This window comes from Diuraphis noxia, unplaced genomic scaffold, assembly GCF_037042655.1.
Source record: "Diuraphis noxia isolate RWA-SAM2 unplaced genomic scaffold, SU_Dnox_SAM2 contig0003, whole genome shotgun sequence".
Lineage (NCBI taxonomy): Eukaryota > Metazoa > Arthropoda > Insecta > Hemiptera > Aphididae > Diuraphis > Diuraphis noxia.
Genome location: NW_028301713.1, coordinates 47283974 through 47305723, shown reverse-complemented (window position 1 = coordinate 47305723; position 21750 = coordinate 47283974). Strand labels below are relative to the sequence as shown.

Below are 21750 nucleotides of genomic sequence, written 5' to 3'. Positions count from 1 at the left end.
AACATTTGTATATGTACATGTATATATTATTATTATTATTTTTTTTTTTATTTTAAAGTTAAAAAGTAATAACTGATTATGTATAAAATATAATATTACACTTATTAATTATTTAAAAATATTCATTATTATTATGCATTATGTAAAATTTTAGTTTGGAATTTTTATGTTATTAATAAAAAGAGATTTTTGTTTGGAAGAATTATGTTTTGAATTATAATGCTTAAAATTTAAAATGTTTCTTATGCATACATTTTATTTTGTATTGTCATTAAATACAATATAAATGTTTTAAAAATGGTTTATGGAAGTAGTTATTTATTAACAATTTAAACTTCAAAATTGATTAATTTTTATGGCACTATAAGATAGAGTACTTAATTTAATAAGTCTCATTGTTCAACTTTTAATTCATTTTAAAACACAAACTATACTTATATTAATCTTTGAAATTATGTAAGTAAGAATGACAAATGGCCAATGGGTAAACATATATAAAGAAAATTGTGGAATATTGATGGTCATTATTTATGTTATGTTTAAAAAATCTGTATTCTTAATCTTAAGATTTCAATTATTAGTAGATATATTAATTTTCCACGATAAAATATAAATTTAATTGTTGGTTAAATTAAACTATTTTAAACATTTAAATGTTCATCTTTTTTTTTATCTAGATAAATTTTGTTTGTATTTTATCTTATCTGAGATAATTTAAATACATGCTATCTTATCTTAATCTAGATAATATTAGAGCAATAATCTTTTATCTATATCTAGATAATTTTTACTTATCTGGTCTCAACACTGCATGTTAGTTAATTTATATTAAGCTTATTATATCTTAGCTGATTTGCACGCATGAGGGAGAAAAAATAGCTTGTATTTTGCCACATATGTGTAACGTAAGTACTGCGTTCGGAACAGCATGGTCAGAATAAAAATCGCCAGCAACAGTGTAACACTAATATAAGCTATTTTGTTTTTACCGCGTGCATGCAAATCAGCTTGGACACGGCTTTACGTTAGACAACTGGGCCGGCGCGTGTCAACAATGGCAACACAGTTGACGGTAAGATTAAATTCCATTGTGCACTTATACTTTTTAAACAACCCGTTCAACTGCAACTGCAGTCTATTGTACTTCGCCAGTTGGCTGTCCAATCATAGCGCAACCCATGCGGTCGGTGACACGGCCGTGTGCGCCACTCCACCGTCACTTGAGAACGGTCTGCTTCAGGATCTGTCCGTGTCCAAGCTGATACGCGGCGGCGAGGACAACGTACCACCTGAAGATCCGCTCGCTTCGATGTACCCGTCATCGGGCACGAAATTTTCGCTGCGCTCAATTGGACGGAAACCGCATCAGTCTATAGGTTGGACAGTCGTAGCGCCGGTCATATGCTACTACTGCAACGGGCTAGTAATTATACGAGGATTTCGGCAACCAAGAAATATTGCTCAACTCGAAGCCAGATCCAATTCGTCCCATAGTTGCCCGGCGCTATAAGAGTCTGACGCTTTCACTATCAGCTAGCGAATTGCAACCGACGTACAGTAACAGGTCGGTATTATAATAATTAATATTTGCAGCGAGAATATTATAATTTATAATATATTAGGTACGCAATATGCACCCCGCGATACCGTATTTGAACCTACACATGTATAATGTACTTGTCTTGTATTATAGTCGTACCTATTTACACCGAATGGTTCATCTGCACTGTCATCGTGTATCATAGGCACGCATCATTCCCAATGATTCACTCGTCACAAAGTCACTCAACTGTATAATATAGGTGCTGAAAATTAAATACTCCATTAAATACCCTATACTTGTCAAATATTGTCACCTGTAATGCGAACTAACCATATAATAAGACCATACGAATTACGGTTGATGGGAATTAACGATTTGGTTCAATTTTTTTAAAATATTTACCATAGGTCACTAGAATACTAGATAATCATAATAAACAATAGTATAAATGTCATAAATTGGTATATTTTATGTTTTTATCATAATAGTATAAAATATTATCTTTATTCTTTATATATATTATTAAAACATGAGGCGATTTCTCACGACAGTTATACCTAAACTCTAAAGTCCTACTAGACCGATTTTTTCATGATTTATTTTTCTAACGCAAGTACTCAGTGTGCAGATGAGCTATCAAAACAGAAAATACCAAAAATAAATAATTATTTATAAACGTAGTTATTAGATGTATAAATTATACCGTAAATGACGTATTGTTAGTTGTTATACATAGCTCCGCGCGTTGCTTGCTGCGCATGCACACACACACACTCATCATCGCCCAGCAGTGACGTGCATTACAGCCCTGGTGTATATATTTTCATTTTGAAATTGTGCAATGTGCATTTGTGACGCACACAACCTTATATCTGTTGCGTAGTTGCGTTATCGTCGTTTTCGGAAAGTGGGTGATGGAAATTGTTTATTTCATTCAGTGAAGTACGCAAAAAAAAAACATCGAGATATTTGATTAAGATTTGTAAACTTGATGATAAATAATTGGGAATGTTTAAAAAATCAGTAATTGCCCATTGATAGGAATTTCGAATAGATTGCCTATTTATAATTATAACGATTACAAAAATTTAATGAGCCCAGTTGTTGAGTACCACTGGTCACGTCGAAATTGAATGCATTAGTCGACTTTATCCCGCAGACAATACATTTCGTGTGTATAGAATATAGATCCATTGATTTTATAATATACATATATTATATTTTATGTTTATTATAAAATCATAAATCAATGATAAATTATAGATCTAATGATCACTCATTTGACATTTCAAACACTTTCCATCAAACACCATAAAATTTGCCACCCGCGGGGCAATTGTCCCTCGTTAAATGCGGTTCTGCTCATTTGTCTCTAGGTTTATTATTATTTTTTTATATTGGGTGAAATATTTGCAGTTTTCCTGTATGTCAAAAATGTCTTGCGTATATGAATGTATAAATGTAATTTAAACTTAAGAAACTGAATAATTTTATATTTTATGTTTTTGCTAAGCATTAATTTCCCATTATTATAACAATAATATTTTACTCATCTTTTATTGATGGGAGAGTGGTAAGATTTATCATTCGATCGTCAGAATGTAAATTTAGAAGAGTAAACAATGACAGCATTTGAGCATAATAATGTCTATATTTTATAACATACTGCACGCGTCGAACTTGGCGAATGGTGACAGATATGAAATATAAAACTGGCGGTTAGTATTTCAATTACAAGACATTAAAACAATAAAAAACGGTCACCGTTGTCGTTGTGGTTGGCCAAGATCGTCGGCCGATGCACGCCGATAACGTTAACAAAATATAATAATAATAGGCAATAGCTAATAGCTTGTGATTGTCGTCGTGGTCTACACGATGCACAGCGATAACACAAATATAAAAAACATACACACATAATAATTAATAATAATAATAATTTATGGGTAAGACCTGTAGAACTAAACTTTAAATTGTTAAATTATAAATATGAGAATATAAAACCGTTGTCAAATGTCAATTATCATTAAAAAGGCTTGTTTTATATATTTTAGATTTTGACTGTAGCGATGAATCATGAATGTGTTATATTATTTGTATTTACAATGATGTGTGTTTTTTTTTCTTTCGGTTATCAACTTTATACGTTATTTATAGCCAAGATATATTTTCGATTTTTATACATTTTTTTTTAACTATTAGTATTTATTTATTCATTTTTATAATATTATTTTTGTTTAAAATAATTCTGACCTTTTAAAATGAGAAAAAATTATTTTAATTATTCTGCCGGTTCTTAATAATATATATGTTTGTTTTTCGTAGGTATTGTGTGGTATTGGTGGAGGGATTCGCAACGGACAAATCGGATGAATCGGCTATGGTGTTGGGCTGCAGCGACATTATCGCTCTGGTGCCGAACGCTATCAACCCAAGCCCAACAATCGGGCGGCGGCGGCAACTGGGACCGTGGACTCGCCTGACATCCAAAACCTGACCACGACATTCGTACCACCGTCATCACTATTCGTGGCCATACACGTCATGTCGACCGTTCACCCGGATGTCGGCAAGTGAACGATAACGGTGTCCGTGTCTAGGCCCCTGGCCCACCATCGGTTAAACTGCATGGCGCCTTGGACCACTGATTGTGTGCCAGCATCGGTTCAAAATTCTCCAAGAACGATGAAGAGATCATGGTGTGCACGTAAGTATAGACGGTGGCGGCGACGTTCACGGCCATCGTGTTCCTGTTCGTTGTTGGTGTATAGAACCGTGTGCCGAGCGTGTACCAATAACAAGAAGCCTTCTGGCTGTGCGAACAACCGTCCAAACGCACCAGTGCTTCTTGCCCGTGCCACCGACCGATAACGTCACTGTCGGCACCCACCGATCCAGGTAATACGTGAAACTTCAGGCCACCACCATCCTAAACAGCGTGGGTCAATGTGGAATTCAGTTCACGCCGCGGTCGATCAGCATCCACCCTCCAGAAACTAACCACCGATCCAACCGGAACTTATTTAGTCCACCACGGGCGTCCGTCAAGCACTTCGGAATTATCGATTTTCCGCAGAATATAGTATATGTATAGGTATAGCGTACAAGGCAAGGCCTTTAGTAGAGAAGAAGAAGATAGCGTACTTAGTCTTTAAGTTTGTTTTTGTTTTTAAAACCGTGTAAGTCAGCTGAGGAGCTTATAATATTATTTAATTAGGTATCTATAAATCTATATTTGTTTAATGTGCCACATTGATTGTTGAACCTTTTGAGTTTCAACGGTATTTAAAATATCACCGCGTTATCATATAATAATATAATAATTAATATTGATTTATCTATTGACGTTTACGTTTAAATTGAGATAATTTGTAATACTTATGATTATGAATGAACGTAACTCTTAATTTTGGTATTCATAAATAATAATACAGTAGGGTCTCGATAATCCGAACGAGATTGGGGAAAGGGGTCGTTCGGATTAGCGATTTGTTCGGATTACCTATGGCTTAAAAAAAAAACATCAATTTTATTTTTATTTAAAATATGAAATTTTATTTTTATTTGTATTAATCGTGTAAAAACTCGTTATTTCAAAAGACATTGAATACATAAAAATATTAATATTAATTATGAACTTTACCATTTAAAATATTGATTTTTTTTTGTACATTGGTTCCCGTTATGAATTGGTAGCCTTGTCCCACATAATTGAAAAACTTTATTACCGGAAAATATTATTTATAAATACATACATAATATGTACATATTATGTAGTATGTACATATTATGGCGATAAGATAATTCTCAAGCCCGTTCGGATTACCACGTCTTTCGGATTAGCCTGTGTTCGGATAATCGAGACCCTACTGTAATATTTTTATTGAAATACACACATTAAATATTTATTAGATGACAATATTTTTCTTTTAATAATTACATCACACAGTGGTGATTTGACATTTACTAAAAAACACATATAATAAGGAAAAGATGCTTTGATAGTTTTTAATTATTTGGACTCACGGTTCTCCTTGGCTCTTTCTTCTGACTGATGGCTGAGGTATTGGTTGTCTGAGTCTCCAAATCAGCTATGGAACTACTGATTGGCGCCATATAGCAGAATTTAGTTGGAAACTCAACAATCCAAAACGTACTTTTGTAACATTTATAACGATGTCCCGCAATATACAGATATACTTTTCTATATATCGGTTGAATACATTTATCGCTAGATTGCGCCAGTCAGTAGTTTCACAGCTAATATAGGGATTCAGTTAGACGGTCTCCTTATATTATAATTCGATGTGTAACCAGTATATTATCTTAAATCGTGTTCATTATTAATACTCATTTTTAATCGATTTTTGGTAGTTTAATCTGAATGAACAACTTAATCTTAGTTCAAAAATTTACGATAGATATATTACAATATAAGACTGAAATCTATTTTAACGCTATTTAACAATGTTTTTTTATTTTTTTATTTATTAATATTTTAAAATGTTTCAGCACAGGTGCTATTACAAAATACATTAACAATTACAATTTAATTTTATATTTAAACAATTGTTAAAAATTGTTAAAAATGTATTTTGATGGACTTACAATATTTATTATTCATTTTAAATCAATGTTGTATCAATATTTTGTTAAAATGCATCCTAAATCATAATTTAATTGTGTTATACATACCTTTTATTTCTATAAAGTTACATTCTATATTTATTTATATTTTTCGTTCATAACTTCTGTGGTTCTGTAGTTCTGTACCTATATTGCTGTAACATTATTTATTTAATTTTTAATATTATATCATATAATTTGATTTTTAATATTTATATATGCATATTGATAAAAATAATATTTGAGTGGAAAGAAAGTCATACTGTGGTAATGTTAAATGTACAAAAGAGTAATGATTAGTTATAAAAAGTACTAACGATTATAATTCTAACTGTATTTTATAAGTCAATTCATTCTAAATTTTAAACTAACGGAGCTAAATGTTATATACTGAGTGTAAAATTTGCGATGTTATGCACTTGTAAGGCGTAAATAAGAATAACACATGCAGGTGTAGCATCCTCTTTATTATACACTATAAATAATAAAACAAAGCTATACCCATTGTTAGTAACATTAAGTAAAATTCTACAATATTTACAATATTTTTTATGATAAATACCTACTTTATTTTACAATACAATTTATGTTTATAATACAAATCAAAAGGCATACAAAACAGATGTTAACTTTAACATCTTGACTAATGTCTAATGTATACTGCATCTAAACGTAACTTTTAGGCGACACGGGCTCTGGGTGAACTATACCAACGTATTAAATATAATATTTTAGTAATGTACCGATCATATAAAACCAGGTCCTTAAATCCCAGGAAAAATTTGTTATATAAATCAATGTATCTAGTATAGTATTTTTTCATAAATAGGTTATATTATATGATGTCATCACAGATTTCTAATTCTAAACTTTAACTAGATAAGAAACTCTGGGAATTAGTTGAAGCCGGGTTCCGCCATTTTCTTGAATGGCAAATAGTATGGTATATCATATAATATTATGTATTTATGGTAAATATTAATTTATGATGTATTGTATTTTATTATTTTTAGACATTCTGTTTGTAACGAAAAAAATTATTTTATATAGATCATTTTGTCATTATTCTTTTATTTCACCTTTAAAAAATATATAATTCCATTTATTCCTTATACATTTTGTGTATACCAACTACCAACCAACATAACGGCGATCTTCCCCGTGCGAGCATCACTTAATAACAATGCAATATGCAAATAATATAAGAGTACCTCATCCAGTTTGTGTAGTAGTCTGTGAACTGGGACCGTCATGCTTTATTATTGTTTAGGTGGGACCATAGACATATAAATATAATAGAATTATATTACAATTAAATGTCTGTGGGAGGGACAATAATTATATTGTTATCTACTCTTGATAACCATGTTATCAACTTATCTCGTAATGCTACCGGTAACGAATAAAGATTCCGCCGTGTTTACAAAACAAGTAATGATTGTCGAAGTTTCTGACGTTTCTGTGTTCTAATTGTTTATTTCAGTTTCAGTAAATTTCAAGAACCTGTGAAATGGATTTGAAATGTATATCGAATATAAAATGTGACCAAGGAGCGATACGCTCTGTAAGGTTTAATGGTAAAGTATATTATTGAGACTACTTGTTAGATTTTGTATAGCTGAGTGTAGTTTTTTTATTTAGTGGACGGTGAATATTGTCTTACTTGTGGTAGTGACAAGAAAATCAAACTCTGGAATCCATTCAAGGAATTATGTTTGAAAACCTATGCTGGCCATGGAGACTGTGTAATGGATGCATGTGGCTCATGTGATAGCAGGTGCCTAGATTTGCATATAGTTTTGATGAAAATGTCAGTGCTTATTTACGAAATCAAATACATTTAAACTTTTTTTTTTCAAGTGAGTTGGCATCATGTGGAGCTGACAAATCAGTTGTGTTATGGGATGTGTCTGATGGGAGAGTAAAACGCAGATTACGGCAGCATGCTGCTGCAGTGAATTGTGTTGTATATAATGAAGATTCTTCAGTTGTGGTGTCAGGATCAAATGACAACACTGTTTGTTGTTGGGATACTAGAAGTCGTAATAATAGCCCAATACAAGTAATATATTTATTTCAACCATTTGTCTAAGTTTCATTATTTTTTCTTAATAGTTTTATGCTATTTTTTAGATCATAATATTAACTTTCTTATTGCATAATTAATATACCTGAAGTAGATTACTTAATTAATATCTTATTATTTTAGTCCAATGAAAAAAATTAATAAAATTGTTTTACAAAAAAGTTAATTTATTTATAATTTTAATGATTACATTAAAAACCAGTATAAAAATAATAGACATGAATTTTAACAACTAAATAAATGTTAATTTTTGTTTATCTAATAAAATATTTATTTTTATTTTTCTCAGTTATGATAATTAGAAAATAAAATAATATGTTTAAAATTATTAAATTTTAAAAGATCTGTATTTAAATAGTTGTACAACTATTATAGGTTTTAAAAGAAGCCAAAGATAGTATTACTAAAGTTTTGGTGACAAGCAATCAAATTCTAACAGGATCCTTAGATTGTTTTTTAAGAACTTATGACATAAGAATGGGAAATTTGGACGCTGATTTTATTGGAAGTAAATAAATTTATTATTCTTGTAATTTATATTAAAAATTATAACCATGCATATTAAAATGTTATGCTTATAGAGCCAATATCATGTATCAGTTCAACACAAGACAATATGTGCACATTAGTTAGCTGTACAGACAGTACATTGAAGTTAATGGACAGACAAAAAGGAGAATTATTAAATGAGTATGACATTTTGTTTTAGGTTTTAATTGTTTCCAACAACATTTTCATATGATAATATTATATATTATAATTTATATAATAATGTTTAACACAGGTACACAGGTCATACAGTCGGTGATTATTTTATTGAAAACTGTGTATTTCATAACGATAGCATAATAATAAGTGGATCAACCTGTGGACATCTGTGGTGTTGGGATTTTGTCAGTGCAAAACTTATAGAGAAGTTAAAACCTAATGGAAATGTTTCATACACACAGTCCATCAATTCGATTAGTACACATCCCAGTAAAAAAGTACTAGTAGCATCATGTGGACCTTGTATTAGTCTTTGGTCCGAATAATTATTCAATTCATATGTAATTGAAACATGGTTCAGAGTATTCAAAAAGCCGATCATTCGTACTCTTACGACCAGTAATATCTTTTGGTGTATCACCTGTACTGTTTGTTAGTTTAATGTTTGGCTGAATACTAGGTTGAGACAATAAAAGTTCAAGGAGACCATGTGAATCAGCCAACTCTGCTACTAAATGTAGAGGTGTTATTCCTGTAAAAATATTGTGTAATTTAAATAGATATATGTGTATAAATTCATATTTTGATATTTGTTATTAATTTGTAATTAAACAATTACCGCCATTAGTTAAAGCGTTTATGTCAGTCCCAGCTTCTATTAATTTTTCAGCACATTCCACATTATTCCATTTACAAGCAGAATGCAATGGTGTCCATTGATCTGCTGTTCGAGCATTTGGATTTGCATGATTTTCCAATAAAAACTATATATATATATATAGGTAAATAAAGTGAAAGCTTAATAAACATAATAGATATATCTTAAGAATACCTCAACAATTGATAGATGATTACTATAGCACGCCCTGTGTAAAGCTGTATAACCATCTTTATCATGAATATGAACCAAGTGAGTATGTTTTGATACCAAAGACTTGACTATATCCAATTCACCTTGTTCAGCCGCCCATAAAATTTTCCTTTCTGGGGTAGCTAATTATATATAAATTTAAAATATCAATAATTAAAAAAATTACTTATTTGGTTTGGCTTATAATCTGAATTTATTTTAATACTGCTTATGCGGTATCAAATAAGCTTTAATTCAAATTGTATTAAATAAATGGTGAGAATGTGAAAAAGAAAAACTAACAATCTTTTAAGAAAGAATTGTACATGTTTAAAAATGTCTACAACATCCATTTTTCAAACTAATATTAAGACTCAAAATCAAACATTATTGTTAATATTCTTACCATGGGGGTCAGGATCTTCATCAACATCGTATATATCTTGTTCCCAAGCACTTGGTGTATGCGGTATACTTTCAATATTGTCAGTTAACAAACTTTGTTCTTCTTCAAAACGATCGTTTTCCTCGTCAGACATTTCAAGAGAATTTTATGCACGATAAATAAAAATAGTATAATATTTACATAACAGTATTATCTTTTTCCGTGGTCATTATCAATGTAATCTCTTTGAAGCCGTTAAGTTTAATTTGGTGCACGGACGTATATATATATATAAACATATTTGGTGGTTGAATCGAATCCGATAAGGCATTGTTCTATCTTATATGGATAAGGTAAGTCTTAAAATATAAGGTTATGTTCTTATTTCAAATTAAAACTTGATAACTCAGACTCAATAGTCAATACTGACATTACTCAAAAGTTGTAATTTACAAATTTTTATTTTTGTAATTTGTTATACCATAACAATTATTACAATGTTTAATATTATATTACTATATTAGACACAATCTGAATATTAATTTTTACTTTTTAGTTACAGTATTTTGATCCAGATAAAATTACATTTTTGTAACGCATACCAGTCAGAAGCTCAAGTTATTATTGTTAGAATTATTTTTACTGCCGACTATTTTTAGTACATTTTTAAGTAAAAAATTTTGTGCAGCAAAAAAAATAATTAAATATTAGTACATAATGAGTGATTCTTCAAATAGCTCGGAATCCAGAACCAGGAAGAGGATACAAGAAGCTAAGAATAAAGCTAGACCAGGTATTGAGAATTAATTAGAAACATACCTAAGCTGTATAATGATGTGTAAACCTTATAATAAAAAGTTTCAGTTTAACACTTCACATTTTTTTTTAAAAATAAATTTATATTTTTAAAAAATAATCGATCATGTACTTAAAACATTGGTATTACAGATCTTTTATTTTAACTACATTATTGCTTATTCATTTATCATTTCAAATTTATTTAACTTGAATTAGGTAACGCTCACTTAAAAAAATTCGATTATTTGAATATTTTTACTTGTTGGTGAATACAATTCATTTTTTGTCTACAAATAATAATAATCTTAAAAATAATTGTTCTTTATTAATCAATAATTATTATCAAAGTTTAAAATTTACCTATTGTATTTGTCTGAATTTAAAACTGCTCCTTTAGATAATCAACCAAAACATAACAGCAAAAGAAAAATGGTGTTCAGCAAATCAATGAGTACATTGTAGTTTATACAATGTCTTAGGTTAAGCATGATATTAACAATTTGCAATTTATTTTTTTTAGAACTGAGTGATAAATATGCATGGCATGCTCTTGGTTATGCTGACAATTTTAAGCCTTTTACAATAGTACATGATAATGTAGATCGCATTGATGTAGAAAGTGTGAGTCCCGAAGTATTTGTGGAGAAATATGAAAGACCCTATAAACCAGTTGTTATAAGAGGACTACAAAATAATTGGAGAGCATCTTATAAATGGACATTAGAAGTATATTATAATATTTGGTTTATTTTTAGTGTTATAGTTTCAACTTTTTTTTTTGTTTCAATTAGAGAATAGGAAAAAAATACCGTAATCAAAGATTTAAATGTGGTGAAGACAATCAAGGATACAGTGTTAAGATGAAAATGAAATATTTTGTTCATTATATGAATAATAATAAAGACGACAGTCCTTTGTATATATTTGACAGTAGTTATGGTGATGTAAGTTATATTTATGTTTTCAATTAACATGTAAACTCTGTACTATATAAGATATAACAGAGGTATTCAAACTGTACGTCTAGAGAATTTGCAAAAGAAACCACGCCTAAGCACCGGAAACCAACCTCATACCCTGGTCTTGTATAATTATTATAAATATTATTTGCAATCATTATGGAAATGAAAACGACACACTTTACGACGTGACACGTGACCATTTGAAGTTTTATTTTTAGTACTAATGTTATTATCACTCATATAATATATTTGCCGTGTGTTGTTTCAATTTTTAAATAATTTGGGATTTGTCAAAATGTTGTGACCATCCAAAAGAGCCGTAGGATGAAAAAGTTTGAATACCTCTGCTATATATAATATGATAGTTCAAGGAAAATATGCTTCTTATAATCATATGCAGCATGGTAACAATAAAAAATTTTCTTGCCTTAACAACATGTACACTTCCTCTTTATGTTCTTTATAATTATGTAGAAAACAATTCTTACAATTGTCTTCTGTTAAAGCTCTTTAAAATAGACTTCTAAACAAATTTAATATCCTAGCCAAATAATTAAAAAGTATAAAAATCAACTGTTTAACAATTATTTTAACCAAGACAAACACATTGAATTTATTAATTTGTGATTTACCTATAATTATTTAATAAAAAATTTAATTATTACATTTTGTATACAGCATCACCGAAGAAAAAAATTGTTGGACGATTATGACATACCCATATACTTTCAAGATGACTTATTTAAATATGCAGGTGAAAAAAAAAGACCTCCATACAGATGGTTTGTTATGGGTCCTTCTAGATCGGGAACTGGAATTCACATAGACCCATTAGGTACCAGTGCCTGGAATTCTTTAATTACCGGACACAAGAGGTAAAATTTGTTGAATTATTTTTATGATGAGCATATTAATTATGGAATGTTCAATTAGATGGTGTTTGTTTCCTACTCATACTCCTAAAGAACTGCTTAAAGTCACTTCAGCTGAGGGAGGTAAACAACGTGATGAAGCTATAACTTGGTTTAAAATCATCTATCCTCGTACTCAGTTACCAACTTGGCCTAAGGAATGCTCACCAGTTAGTTTTGATTTTATAATTTGATATTTTTATGTATCTTTACAGTTTACATTTATATATTTTACATCTAAACAAAAAAATTATTCATAATTTGTAAATACATATTTATCTACCTTAAATATTAAAAATATATCTTGTAAATTTAGATAGAGATACTTCAAGGGCCTGGTGAAACTGTTTATGTACCCGGTGGATGGTGGCATGTAGTGCTTAATTTGGATACAACTATTGCAGTAACTCAAAATTTTTGTAGCCGTACAAATTTTCCTGTAGTATGGCACAAAACAGTTAGAGGACGACCAAAATTATCACGTAAGTGGTATAAAGTGTTGAAAAACAAAGAACCTGATTTAGCAATAGTAGCGGACTCTGTTGACTTAAAAAACAATACGGGTCTTGCATCGGACAGTTCAAGTTGTTCAAGTAGTTCTAGTAGTTCTAGCAGTTCTGATGATGGAAATTCTAGTGAAGAAGATAGTGGACAAGAATCTTTGCATGCACATAAAAAAAGGTTAGTTCTATTATTGTAATTACATTTTTTTTGTCAATAACTTATTGTAAAATGATACATTTGATGGTTACAATATTCTTGTAAATTTTAAAAACCCGCATTACAATTTTATTTATATCTTTATCTTTCTATGGAAGTAAAAGATATTTTTATTAATTTTTTTGTAAGAAATCAAATCTAAACTCAAAATAATTTCTATAGGCTAAGAATAAATCTAGCCTTAAACTTGTTTTAAAAAACAAATATTATTTTCTGTGCATGACAATTTCATTCTTAAACAACTATTATAAGCGTCTTGACAATCATATTTAATTACTTTGTCCAATAATACTTGTAGCGTGTATGTTTATCAAATGGTCACCAATTAACTATTTAAGTGACTTAACACAAATACCCGAATATTAAGTACATAATAACAAACTAAACAACACACACATTGCACTTAAATGTACATGGTTAGCAAAATAGAATTTTGTGATTATAATCCTTGTAGATATTTATGTTATCATAAAATGTTTCCATCAATCTATCTTTTTGGTTAAAATTGATACTAAATGGACAGTATTATTTGTTAATTCATTTTGAATATTGTTTATTAATGTCAATGAATTACTAGTTCTAACATTATACAAGTACCATGTATTAAAATTTTTTTTTCAGATGTAAATTGTCTTCGCCGAATTAAATTTTAAAAATATTTAAGTTTCAAGGTCAAGAAACTGTATTGCAAGAATTTATATTTCAAATAGGGTTGTTAATTGTAAACAAAGTATTCTATTCCTTACATATTTTTTTATTTAATTTTATGTTTACTAACCTTAAGTGCAGACTATATAAGTTATGAAGTACATTATGACTATGATAATAGCAATTTTTATAACAACATTAAGTATCAATATAAAAAAAACTGTATTTTAAATAAATTATTTTGACAATATTGTGAATGTTATTTGATAATCTTCAATGATATACATATTCCTTTAAAAACTCATTTTCTTTTTTTTTTAAAATACAATTTTTACAAGAAATATTTTTACTTTTTCTTTTTTTTTCATAATAAAAGAAAACTAATTGTTGACAGGATCAGCTAGATACTGATGAAGTGTCCATTGGTAAGAGTTTTGGACCATAAAGAAGAACATATGCGCAATGCCAATCACCTGCCAAAAGTATATATTAAAAATCCGTGTTAAAATATTACTCAGACAAAGATATTTAATTACCTCCGCCAGACAATTTAAGGATATCTTCAGTTGTCACTGGGGTTACTGTATCATCATCACATTTGATCCATTTTTCAGATGTTGGAGACTGTCTAACCCATCCAACATAATGACCACTAGAGCTTGATCTACCTTTATGTGTTAAGACAGCCTGAAGGGAGTAGTAACCAGAGTTATTTGAACCGTAATCTATACAAAAAATTAAAGCAATAGTTAAGGAACAGACATATATCATGAATTATAATTTATAAGCTTATCATGATACCATTTTCAAACCAATATGGGGCTGTAGCTTTTTCTTCTTGTTTTGATTCTGCCAGCTGTTTAGCAGTTGGCTTAACACTTTCATGAGCCAATTTGTCTTCTAACTCCTTTATTTTATAAATAATGCAATAATATTAATTAAATGAAAATAATATAGGCTAAGTTTCAAAATATTGTAGTACATTAAAAGTGTACTCTGTACACACAGCACAAAAAATCTACTTGAAAATAATTAAAATTAACTTTTAAATTTGAGAATTTTTGGAATTATATTACTAGAAATTCAGTATTCACGATGCAAGTTAATACATTATACAATACTTGATAATTATATTCTGGTATTAAATACCTAGACATAAACTATTTTGAGTTTTAAGAGAAAAAAATTGTATATTTTGACAATAACTTGAATTCTACATGCCAAAATCAAAAAAGTATAGCAAGTTACTTTTTTTTTTTTTGAAATGACTGTGTAGGCACTACAAAAAAAAAAATCATTCTATAAATAAAAGTGAAATAGTTTTACCTTGAATTTGCTTCTAACTGGTTCAAGTTTCCCTTGTAGTTCTGGGGTACACAAGTCAAATGCATCAAACTCAATTGGAAATTTAATATCCTTTAAGATTTTTGCATTAATTTTATCTTTTTCTTTATAAAAGAATCGCACAAACTGAATAGTCAGATATGCTGGCAGTCTATTGATTTTTGACTAAATTGAAGTAAACTAATATTAATTATTGAAATATGCAAAAGTAAATTAATATATTATACATTATAAACTTACTGTCTTTGTATAAACAGCATCTTTGCCAAGGATAGGAGAGTGTTTGGTGATGTGTTCTTGCATTCTCTATAATAGGGTATAGTAATATTAAACGTGTAAAATTTAAATAACTCCAATAATAATACTTACATTTTTCAAACCAGAATGCATATACTTGACATCTTGAGATATAAAACAACTTAACTGCAGAAATGATTCTGTAGTTTTGGTTACTACTTCAGTATCACTTTCTACACATTTCCATTCAACATCAAATGACCCACCAAAAAATTGATCTATTGCAGATCTATAAACATTAAAATTATTGTATTTAATAATGTATTCACTCTTTAAAAGAATAAATAACCTTACTTGTAATTAGTAGTCGACCTATCATTATTTTTATTTTTCAACGCTGGTAACTTTTGTTGTAACATACGAACAAGTTCTACCCAGCATTCATTAGCATCCTAAAGAATTTGAAATGTTTATATTTTACCAATATAATTGAATAAGTAATTCAAATAATTGATTAACAATCAAAATGATGTAGCAGAATGAATATTTTTTTACCTGTTGCATATAATGTCCTTCTACTTTGTCTGCAAATCTGGGGAATGCTTGATGTAATACTTGTAAAAGTACAAGAGGGGGGATTGTTTGATTAGATTCCATGGTTCTATATAAATCACTCATTGCAATTGTGATTTTCTCTGCTGGTGCAAAATTAGATAGAGATGAAGATGCTGAAATAGATTAGGAACATGTATAAAATATAAATAAGAAAACTTTTCTATATACTCACATGCTGCATTAAAATCGGCCAGGGCTTGTCGTAATTCAGGTACAGTCTTAAGGCACTGAACTGTAGCATTCAAATAACAAGTGTTACCCAAATTGGTAAGACCCGCAGGCATATTGGTCTAAAGGTGAATTAAATTTAACAGTTTTAATACCTATGATAATGTTGACATTTTAAAGAGCAATGACTTACAACTGTAGCCAATTGCGTCTCGGTCATGTCTTCAACAAACACTGGTTTGACAGTGGGTTCAATGGGTACATCCTCGTCCTTGCTGCCCATCATCAGTATATTCTGGCCCTCAACTATCTGTATGTTGTCCCATGATTCGTCTTTGAGGGTGCCGCCTTTCATCATTACTTTTTGGCGGTTGGGATTGACACCAGTTAGGGCGAACAGTTGAGCTTTGAAAACAAGGGGCGGCTCGTCCGTGTTTACCTCCACATCTGGGTATACTTCTTTCCCCCATTTTACCTTCACTGAACCAGAAATATATATTGAATTAACCATTATGGACTTTAGAACCGAATAGTCGTTTTACTCACCAGTGAATAACGGCATATCGCTCCGCGAGAAGTTTCTGTTGCTGTGTTCAAGGAAATAATTATCACCGTTGTAATTCGACAATTGTACTACTTTGTCATGAAGCACAACGCGAACGATTCACTCTGTTAACTATTGTAAATCGCCTTTGTTTACTAGCGAACGTGACGACGTTCAAAACCCTTAATTTTAGAAACGTGAGAACTGTGAAGAACTTCTAAATGTGCTCGTCACTTGTGACCATCACGCCAAATCGCCCAAATCTATTGATGATAACGGCCAAACGAAATTATCGCTAGTCACTATTGCACAGTGCAGCCACTATTGGCTTTCAGAATATTTTTACCGGGCAAATAGCAAATAGCAAATAGCAAATCGGCTGTTTTAAATAAAAAATAGTAAGAGTTGATTTCAAGAAATAATGGTCTCTCATTAACACGACGCGTACGTAATGAAAAAGTTATACACTTGTGACATTAATACATTATTACATTAATTTCAGCTAATTAATAGCCTACACGCAGAGTTCCGAATTGAGAATTGAGATGTATAATATAAGTACTATTATAATATAATATTTATATTCCTAATAATAATCCGTTTCGAAAAATGAAATAAAAATGTATCTTCAATCTTGTCATCCAAAAAAGTGATAAACTTGAAAATCGATGACGATGTATTATAGGTAGTACGTATATCTAAATTATCTATGGCAAACGTCAATCGTCGTCACTCGGCATTTGTCGGGGACGATTCACAATTTTTTTAATTCCATACTTCATTCTACTCTAATTATTTTCATAAAATAATTTGATACTTTCAGTCCAGAGTAAAATGAAGACAGATGAAGAGGAGAGCAGTTCCTTGATATGAACTCTATTACAAATAGCTCAGCTACTTTTAACCCGAAGAGTCGATTTATACGTAAGATTAATAGATTATATTATATTCTTTTGGGGCTTACATATTTTACTTTTTAAAGTTAGATTAATATTTATTGTTGGGTCAATTTGCTACCCGGGTGATGTATTTCCGAGCTTGCTAAGCATAAAATACGCAGGCAAAAATAATGACGACACAATATCCAGATTGTAAAATAACAATATATTTTAACAACTAAATAGGTAGGTACTTATGTCGGGCTAGGTTTAAAATATAGTGTTGTACATCTAGGCATACTGGCATACTGCCGTATTACACCCCCACCTAACCTGCATAAATTAAATTTTTTTTCATCGATACTTTATAAAATTTAGTACCTAATATTATAATATTTAAACCCTACCCCTCCGCTGCAAAGTCCAACGTAAAGTTCTAGGGTTTGAATTGACTTGGACAAATTGAATAATAACTGAATTATTAAATAAATCGATATTACGACATGATGTCTGCTGTAAACAAACCTTAAATTAAAGCAAAGTTGTAATTTATCAAACATTAAATAATTTTGTAAAGCAGGGAAAGTCGAAAGGGAAATCAAGTTTTTTGGTGTACCTTGTCAGTGTGTAGGATGTAAATATGTAATGGATGCCCTGAATTCGATAGTTTATTATTTTATCTTCACTTAAAACGATTTTGAAAGAAGATAGTTTCAACTTCCATTTCTAAGTACGTGTTACAATAGTCAATAATAATCAATACGTTTAATTTAATTTTTAACCAGTATTATATGTTACCAGAAATGTTGACATTTAGGAAATGATGACAATTCCTAATAGCGGAAGGAAATGATATCATTGCCGGAACAATTGCAGTTTAGCTACCATGTGATTTTTTCAATTTTTTTTTTTCGAAACCTTGGTAAATCGACGTTTTAAAAATGATGGTGCCAAAAAAAAATTGCGCTAACACTTAGTTTTTGAGTTATAACGATTTGAAATTCGAAAATTCCTAAATTTTGAATTTTTTGAACTTATTTTTTTTTTTTTAAAAGGGGGGCTTATGTTTATTACAATTAGTTTTGAAATAATTAAACTTTTAAAATGCATATAATTAAACTGTTATTATTATTTTTTTTTTTACATAATATAATTTTATTCATCGTCTGTAACAAAACTACTCTCATCAGACTCATTATGAGTTTATGACCTACAATTTTTATCTTAATATCTTTTGATGTTCTTTTAATAATAAGTTATCCGTTATCCACCTAGTTATCCCGTAACTGAGAATATCTGTTACACAAATATATTTATATATATTTATGGCACCATCATTTTTAAAACGTCGATTTACCTAGTTATAGCTAATCAAAGTTATGTCGTAGAATGAACAGTGATCACACGATTTGCGGCACTCGACGCTACGCTCCTCGGCGCCGTCGCTCCGCTCCGCAAATCGAAAATATCCCTCGACTTGCTATGCAACACCACCTCGAGTAGGTCACAGGGTAATTACAATGGTTAAGATGTTTATGACTTTTTTATATTTTTTCTTTTAGTCGTGCACATTGTAGACCAAGTTATAAATTCATTTTGTGCGACATAGAATCAGATGCATTTAATTTAATTTTGCATATTTAGGGATTTTTATGAATAAATGCATATTTAACCAAAAAATAATAAATAAATGCATATTTCGCCAAAAAATAACTTCAATAAAAACCCATAGGTAGGCACAGTCGGTTTCACATTTAACGAAAATTAGAAAATATGAAACCCGTAGTATATAATTAACTTATCTTTATTACTTATAGTTATCTTGACTTTGACTCTACGTTATTAATCAAGTTTACGACCGATGATTGCGATAGTGTGTCGAATTCACTGTAAGTACCTATATGTTTTTAATTTCAAAATATCATATTTTTATATATTTGTATTTAAGTTTAAAGTTATAAAAAAGTTGTAAAATAATTTAAAATACATTTTGGATTAGAAATAAAATTTTAAAATGACTTGTTTAATTTTTTTAAAGGGCATATTTTGTTATTTATTGTGCTTATTTGCATGCATATTTATAAGTGTTTTTAAGGTCATAAACATCCTAACCCTAACATAAGTATTTATATTTTATATTACTAATATTTGTATAGTATAAACTCGAAGACTTCCGCGCGGCAATGCAGCAAGCACGCTGTCGTTGCGCGCATGCGTTTAAAACTAAAATCGAAAACTTTGGAAGGCTGTACTTCCAAAATAACGATTTGCGCAAATTAATTTTTGCATCATTGTTCTTAACTCGTCGAAATACATATGTTTCGAAAAAAAATTTGAAAAAATCGCGTGGTAGCTAAACTGCAATTATACCTATAATAAATACTGCACTTAGAAGATAGGCACACACTACTAAGCGGACCGTAGATGGTACGTTAAACATATTATGCGATACCTATGTGATAGCCATGACATTTTCCAATCATGTATCAACCATTTTAACGATATCAATCATTGACAGTAATGACAGTATAATAGTTTTTATATAGCATCTCACCGTTCCGAGTTAGTTAATAGTTATCGACTAATCGTTATAATAGCTATACATTGTAAAGCCACATGACCTGCAACATCATAATCGCCAATGCTTTCGTGTAAGAAACCGATATGTGATAATTAGGGCTCGAATCTCGTATGTTTATGCACTTAAAACTACTCTAATATAAATAAATAAAATTATAAAATATGTGTTTTTAGCCAATAAAAACACAAAAATATGTAAAATAAAAATAGTATTATTTGATTCAGTAAAACATTAATTAAATTTGTACCTAGGTTAGCATTAAATTGAATAAATAGAAAAAAATATGCAATTTCATAAACATCCGAGCCCTAGTGATAACATTGCCTAAAAAAGTACGGAATTGATGACAATTCCTAGGCGATGATATCATTTCCTTCCACTATTAGAAATTGTTATAATTTCCTAGGAACTGTCATAATTTCCTAAATTGTCAACATTTCCGGTAACATATATATATTAGAAAGGTACCGAATATAGAAGGTTGTATAAAGTATGTTGAGTTTACTTCTACCAACAAAATGGTACTTATATTAAACTATAATATCATATACTATATGACAGCCCTATAATTTATTTTTATCATAAAATATTATTGTAATTCACTTATACATATAACTCAGTACCTATTGACGAGTAACGTATAATATTGTATATATTTAATGGCTCTCAAACAAAAATAGTGGAACAGTGGAAGTAGTGAAGTACATGTCTGTTATGTAAATTTTACAGTATAGTGACTTTTTGCTATTAATAAATAATTTTATAATTTTCAAATTTATAAAACTATTCGTTTTATTACATAATGAAATAAGCTTTTTAAAAATTACCCAAAATAAATTGTATTGTGTAACAAAAGCGCTATTGAATAAAATTAAAATTAATTTTAAATATTTTGAAAATTTCTTCTGTGTACTTAAGCTAATAATAAACAAATATATTATGAGGAAGCTTGTATTTAATTTTACAAGGTTTTTTTTAAATGCAGGACATATATTTCTATTTATGTCTATTGGAATTAAACTTAGATTTTTTTTTTGATTTTTTAGTATCTTGAATTGTTTAAAATCAAAAAATATGAAATATACTTACCCTTACCCAATACAGTTCAAATTAACATATTAAATATTAATTTTGTGCTTAACAATA

The 21750-nt window shown here is 29.6% G+C and overlaps 5 protein-coding genes across 7 annotated transcripts; 3 read left to right on the top strand and 2 right to left on the bottom strand.

Annotated features, from left to right (window-relative positions):
- Positions 1-678: 678 nt before the first annotated feature.
- Positions 679-7307, top strand: LOC107170322 (SLIT and NTRK-like protein 4). Its single transcript, XM_089222268.1, has 2 exons — positions 679-1564; positions 3869-7307. Exon 1 carries the CDS (start codon positions 1055-1057, stop codon positions 1508-1510), a length of 456 nt encoding a protein of 151 aa, XP_089078394.1. The 5' UTR covers positions 679-1054; the 3' UTR covers positions 1511-1564; positions 3869-7307.
- Positions 7308-7467: 160 nt separating this feature from the next.
- On the top strand, positions 7468-9590 carry LOC107170324 (WD repeat domain-containing protein 83). Of its 2 annotated transcripts, XM_015520411.2 has the most exons (7): positions 7468-7600; positions 7653-7746; positions 7811-7946; positions 8030-8231; positions 8631-8763; positions 8837-8945; positions 9040-9590. In XM_015520411.2, the coding sequence occupies exons 2-7, from the start codon at positions 7680-7682 to the stop codon at positions 9287-9289; spliced, it is 897 nt and encodes a 298-aa protein (XP_015375897.2). In that variant the 5' UTR covers positions 7468-7600; positions 7653-7679; the 3' UTR covers positions 9290-9590. The 2 variants fall into 2 exon arrangements, with proteins under 2 accessions (XP_015375897.2, XP_089078393.1); XM_089222267.1 differs by having other exon boundaries at positions 7582-7746.
- LOC107170325 (ankyrin repeat domain-containing protein 49-like) lies at positions 8987-10426 on the bottom strand. Its single transcript, XM_015520413.2, has 4 exons — positions 10220-10426; positions 9796-9956; positions 9583-9727; positions 8987-9495 (listed from the first exon to the last, which is right to left on the bottom strand). Exons 1-4 carry the CDS (start codon positions 10350-10352, stop codon positions 9299-9301), a joined length of 636 nt encoding a protein of 211 aa, XP_015375899.1. The 5' UTR covers positions 10353-10426; the 3' UTR covers positions 8987-9298.
- A 183-nt stretch (positions 10427-10609) lies between these two features.
- JMJD6 (Bifunctional arginine demethylase and lysyl-hydroxylase PSR) lies at positions 10610-14487 on the top strand. Of its 2 annotated transcripts, XM_015520415.2 has the most exons (8): positions 10610-10991; positions 11394-11447; positions 11517-11722; positions 11788-11940; positions 12637-12833; positions 12892-13039; positions 13186-13550; positions 14211-14487. In XM_015520415.2, exons 1-8 carry the CDS (start codon positions 10916-10918, stop codon positions 14233-14235), a joined length of 1224 nt encoding a protein of 407 aa, XP_015375901.1. In that variant the 5' UTR covers positions 10610-10915; the 3' UTR covers positions 14236-14487. The 2 variants fall into 2 exon arrangements, with proteins under 2 accessions (XP_015375901.1, XP_015375902.1); XM_015520416.2 differs by lacking the exon at positions 11394-11447 and having other exon boundaries at positions 10612-10991.
- Positions 14441-17408, bottom strand: Usp14 (ubiquitin specific protease 14). The gene is made up of 11 exons (XM_015520414.2): positions 17148-17408; positions 16795-17081; positions 16606-16723; positions 16374-16546; positions 16173-16270; positions 15951-16107; positions 15822-15887; positions 15564-15746; positions 15039-15144; positions 14774-14962; positions 14441-14710 (listed from the first exon to the last, which is right to left on the bottom strand). Exons 1-11 carry the CDS (start codon positions 17161-17163, stop codon positions 14634-14636), a joined length of 1470 nt encoding a protein of 489 aa, XP_015375900.2. The 5' UTR covers positions 17164-17408; the 3' UTR covers positions 14441-14633.
- Between the last annotated feature and the right edge of the window lie 4342 nt (positions 17409-21750).

Excerpts from the sequence above, each read along its gene's own strand:
- LOC107170322 (XM_089222268.1), top strand. The coding sequence starts at position 1,055 with ATGGCAACACAGTTGACGGTAAGATTAAATTCCATTGTGCACTTATAC.
- LOC107170324 (XM_015520411.2), top strand. The coding sequence starts at position 7,680 with ATGGATTTGAAATGTATATCGAATATAAAATGTGACCAAGGAGCGATA. Across the intron at positions 8,232-8,630 it reads GTAATAATAGCCCAATACAA|GTTTTAAAAGAAGCCAAAGA; the intron begins GTAATATATTTA and ends CAACTATTATAG. Across the intron at positions 8,764-8,836 it reads GGACGCTGATTTTATTGGAA|AGCCAATATCATGTATCAGT; the intron begins GTAAATAAATTT and ends TTATGCTTATAG.
- LOC107170325 (XM_015520413.2), bottom strand. The coding sequence starts at position 10,352 with ATGTCTGACGAGGAAAACGATCGTTTTGAAGAAGAACAAAGTTTGTTA. Across the intron at positions 9,728-9,795 it reads ATCATCTATCAATTGTTGAG|TTTTTATTGGAAAATCATGC; the intron begins GTATTCTTAAGA and ends ATATATATATAG. Across the intron at positions 9,496-9,582 it reads AAACGCTTTAACTAATGGCG|GAATAACACCTCTACATTTA; the intron begins GTAATTGTTTAA and ends ATATTTTTACAG.
- JMJD6 (XM_015520415.2), top strand. The coding sequence starts at position 10,916 with ATGAGTGATTCTTCAAATAGCTCGGAATCCAGAACCAGGAAGAGGATA. Across the intron at positions 11,941-12,636 it reads TTGACAGTAGTTATGGTGAT|CATCACCGAAGAAAAAAATT; the intron begins GTAAGTTATATT and ends TTTTGTATACAG. Across the intron at positions 13,551-14,210 it reads TTGCATGCACATAAAAAAAG|ATGTAAATTGTCTTCGCCGA; the intron begins GTTAGTTCTATT and ends TTTTTTTTTCAG.
- Usp14 (XM_015520414.2), bottom strand. Across the intron at positions 16,108-16,172 it reads AGGTCGACTACTAATTACAA|ATCTGCAATAGATCAATTTT; the intron begins GTAAGGTTATTT and ends TAATGTTTATAG. Across the intron at positions 14,963-15,038 it reads CCCATATTGGTTTGAAAATG|ATTACGGTTCAAATAACTCT; the intron begins GTATCATGATAA and ends TTTTTTGTATAG.